Genomic DNA, 4,457 nt, shown 5'->3' on the forward strand with positions numbered 1-4,457 from the left:
TATGCTATGTTATATTTGCACTAACATCGAACTATATTATGTTTTAATAGTATACATTAAAATAAAGCTTTTACCTGAATTTTGAGTGGTTATACATCGTGTCTAAAAATTGCCAATCTCACATCACTTTTGCTTATTATAATAATAAAGTTAGGTATATAAATGTATGTAATTTACAGAGATATGAAAAAGAACATGCCATTCAGGGTGATACCATACCAAAACACATCAAAATGCAATTTTGTTTAAAATTTAGCATCTCGGATGACATAAGTGGTCATAGTTTGGAAGGCACTTCTACTTACTCGATTTTTGAACACATTAAGCCTAGTCACGAACTGAAAACTCTACGAAAAACTGAAACCGGGAGTTTAGAGATCCGAAAGTACTGAAAGGCCACTTTTTGAAAATATCATATCACCTCACGACATATGCGAAAGTCAAACAACGAGCGTGGTAGACCCATAAATGGCAGGAAGGCATTTATAATTTCTTCATTTAAATCGTAATAATTTCTTTTCTACATTTACAATAAGTTTTATATAAATTTTGTACATTATTTCATATCCTATCATCTAAACAAATCACAAAAATAATTTTTTGTTGGCTCCGTGACTCCTAACACTATCTGAAAGTATAAATGTTTCTGTGTGCTATTTGGTGAACTGAGTCGCAAATAATCTAGTGTTGCTTCACTCAAGTTGTCTTTTGTTCGAGTTGCACTACACTTTGTACATACACAACACCTACATTCACTACATTGTAACATATAATACATTTGGCATTGCTACAAGTCACTAAATCATAGCTTCTTACCATGGAAATGCACACTCGACAAACAGATTCACGCACAATTTAATAACATATTCATAAAATTTTGATTTTATTATTATGACCTGTTTGTCGCGACTGGAAATACAGAAGCTAAAGGCAGAATCAACAAAGCAATACTTATATTCATCTCATCTTTAAATACATTTACATTTCTTTACAATATATGTACTAAATAAATTAAACGAGACCAACTGAATCGAAATACTGATAGTAACTGACCATTTCTATTAAGTTCCATGTCTAAATCTAGCTAAAACAGGAATTGTAATATTGCACTGAAAAAACACAGTGGCTGGCTTTCTTGTTACTAAATACCACAACACACGTCCCGGTAATTTTGTACAAGTTATCCCATAAAATCTATCAAGTGACTTTGGTGTATTCGTAGTTATCTCATTTCCCACCGGTGACGTTTAATATCGCTAAAAAAACTGTTGGCGACACTGAATTACTCGTAACCGTTCGGTTTCTAAGCAAATGACAATCATTTACAGTCACCCTGTATCACACCAGCGCCGAAATTTTAGTTCAAAAACATGTTCTAACGTAAAAGTAATATACTTTTCGACCGAATTTTGTTTTTTCAGCTTATTTTTGACAAAATATTCCTCAAAAGAGAGCCAAACAATCATTTACAGTTACCCGGTGTAATATCGACTGTAATTTTAGTCGTATCGACAAATTTGAAATATTCATTTGACAATCATAATTTATAACCGTCACAAAAATAATAATTTTGGATTTTTACAAAATTTTAAAAAATACTTGAAAACCTTATTAATTTTTTTCGGCGATTTTTCGTAGGGAAATCACCCAAAAAACTCGATATTTTAGTTCAAAAACATGTTTAAGAGTTAAAGAAATGAAAATAATATAATTTTCGATCGATTTTTGTGTTTTTTTCTGCTTATTTTCGACAAAATATTGCTTAAAGTACAGCCAAACAAACAATCATTTACAGTCACCTAGTATAATACCGACTATGATTTAGTCGCACCAACAAATTGAAATATTCATTTGACAGTTGTAACGGTTAAATAAAAAAAATAATTTTGCATTTTTAGAAGATTATGAGAAACAATTGGGTTCCCAAAATACAGTTTTCGACCAAATTTTGTGTTTTTTCAGCTTATTTTTGACAAAATGTTGCTCAAAACAGTCAAACAATCGAAATAACATTAACTTCGATTTTATTTTGTAATTTTCAAGCAAAATTTTAGAAAAAAAAATGTCAAGTTACTAAGATGAGGATACAAAATGACAATCATTTATAGTCACCCTGTATAACATCAACTTCAATTTTAGTAGCCACTATGACTGTCTAATAATTGCATTTTTACAAAATTTTGAAAAATAATTGAGTTCCTGGCTGAAAACCCTGTTGATTTGGTGATTTTTCGGTTTGTTGAAAAAAAAACTCTCCAAATTTTAGTTCAAAAACGTGCTTAAAAGTTTAAAAAAAGTTAAAATAGATTTGATAAAAGATTTGTGTTTTTTCCAGCTTATTTTTGACAAAATGTTGCTCAAAATAGAACTAAACAATCATTTACAGTCATCTGGTATAATATCGACTGTGATTTTAGTCGCACCCCAACCAATTTGAAATATTAATTTGGCAATCATGACTGTCTAATAAAAAAAATAATTTTGCATTTTTACAAAACTTTGAGAAATAGTTATTATTAATTTGGTGTTTCTTCTGTTTGCTGTAGCGAAATTACCCAAAAAAACTCGAAATTTTAGTTCAAAAACGTGAAAATATTATAATTTTCAACCAAATTTTGTGTTTTTTCAGCTGATTTTTGACAAAATGTTGCTCAAACAGAACCAAACAATCATTTACAGTCACCTGGTATAATATCGACTGTGATTGTAGTTCCACCAACACATTTGAATTATTAATTTGGCAATCATGACTGTCAAATGAAAAAAATAATTTTGCATTTTTACAAAATTTTGAGATTTTTTGAAAATCCTGCTAATTTTTGTGATTTTTCGGTTTCCCATGGCAAATTTTACTTCAAAAACTGCTCGCAAGTTTGAAAAAGGTGAAAATAACAAAATTTTCGACCAAATTTTTGTGGTTTTTCAGATTATTTTTGACAAAATATTGCTCAAAACAGAGCTAAATAAACAAAACGATTTCAATTTTATTTTGCAATTTCCTGGAATAGAAAAAATTGCTGTCAAAAATAAACGCCACTAAATTTCAGTTAGCCGTTGCCTATAAAAATTTTACGTTTGAAGTTGGGTCAAGGTTACCAACATGAGGACAAAAATGACAATCATCTGGTAAAATACCGACAATGAAATTTGAAACTTTAATTTGGCAACCATGACTGTCAAATACAAACGTCACAGAATTATTGGTAATTTTTCGATTTCAGGCTAGGCTAAACCAGCGGTTGCCTATAAAAGTTTGAATTTGAGAGTCAAGGTTGCCAACTTGAGGAAAAATAAAATGGGCAACTGGTAATTCAGTGTTGCCATCAGATTTTTGTCACAATTTTGGTCACTCGGTATATTAAATAAACGCACACTTTGCTCCAATTCTGCGGTATGCAAATATGAAAAAATAAATACCTAATGCATCTGCACACTTAACAACTAAAAATATATAAATTACTAAAATAAATAAATTAGCTTTTTACAAAATATAATTAAGTAAATATTTAAAGCAATTCCTCAAAAAATGTTTATTTCTTTTTATGATTAGAAAGAGGCAAAGCCAAACTTTATTTTTTGCCAGCAAAAAACAATGAGATTTGTCACTGACACTGACTATTTTTTCTCCGAAAAGCGACATAAATAAAAATAAACATTTTAATAAGGTTGGAAATAAATTTAATAAATTTGTATATGTGTACAGGTGCCTGGATTGAATTTTAGAATATCATATTATTGCATAATTTTGGGCCCCGATAAGTCAGTGTCATTGAAAATGTAATTTTTTTCTAAACCGATTGTCAAAAATTGGGAATGTTGATATAGTTTCTGCTCATGTGATTCCCCTATCCACTCTAATTTTGAATTTCGATCAATAGTATACATATACACAACAGTCTTGTGGAACTGGCCGAAACTTTGGCTAAATTTTATCAAAATCGTCGAAAACTTCTACTCACTAAAAATAATTAACATTTGATAATAAAAAAGAACCTAATAGTAGTTTATCACATTACATTGTAGCATTGTCTCGTTTCATTCGCCACGACACTCGGTCATGGGCTCCATCTTGATGGTGGGCTTGGGGGCGGCGGCATGCATGGGCTTGACCAGCTCGTCGATGTCCTCCTGGAAGAGGTTCTCGGGCCTGGGGGAGGCGAAGGCCCTCGTGGGCTTGTAGGTCATGCCCATGCCCACATCCATGCTGTTGCCGATGTTGAGGTTGATGGCCGGCTCCATGGAGCTGGAGACGGTGAGCCCCAGGGGCGAGGAGATGGGGCTCTCGAGAGCCGACTCGGCGGGACTGATCCGCAGGTCCTGGATGCTGCCGGCGGGGCTGCTCATGCTGCGCATGGAGCTCACGTGACTCATGCTGATGGGGGCGGCGGCGCCGTTGCTCGACATCGAGTGCCCCGCCATCGCCAAGGAGTTCACCAGACTGGCGACGGGGTTGGTGT

General features: G+C 33.1%; 1 protein-coding gene across 1 annotated transcript; it reads right to left on the reverse strand.

Annotated features, from left to right (window-relative positions):
* Window positions 1-936: 936 nt before the first annotated feature.
* LOC123014632 lies at window positions 937-4,451 on the reverse strand. Its single transcript, XM_044413840.1, has 2 exons — window positions 4,017-4,451; window positions 937-3,958 (listed from the first exon to the last, which is right to left on the reverse strand). The coding sequence occupies exon 1, from the start codon at window positions 4,417-4,419 to the stop codon at window positions 4,036-4,038; it is 384 nt and encodes a 127-aa protein (XP_044269775.1). The 5' UTR covers window positions 4,420-4,451; the 3' UTR covers window positions 937-3,958; window positions 4,017-4,035.
* Window positions 4,452-4,457: the final 6 nt, after the last annotated feature.

This window comes from Tribolium madens, unplaced genomic scaffold, assembly GCF_015345945.1.
Source record: "Tribolium madens isolate multiple individuals breed KSU strain unplaced genomic scaffold, Tmad_KSU_1.1 Scaffold_97;HRSCAF=244;Tcas5.2_LG3a, whole genome shotgun sequence".
NCBI classification, from domain to species: Eukaryota; Metazoa; Arthropoda; class Insecta; order Coleoptera; family Tenebrionidae; genus Tribolium; species Tribolium madens.

Excerpts from the sequence above, each read along its gene's own strand:
- LOC123014632 (XM_044413840.1), bottom strand. The coding sequence starts at position 4,419 with ATGGCGGGGCACTCGATGTCGAGCAACGGCGCCGCCGCCCCCATCAGC.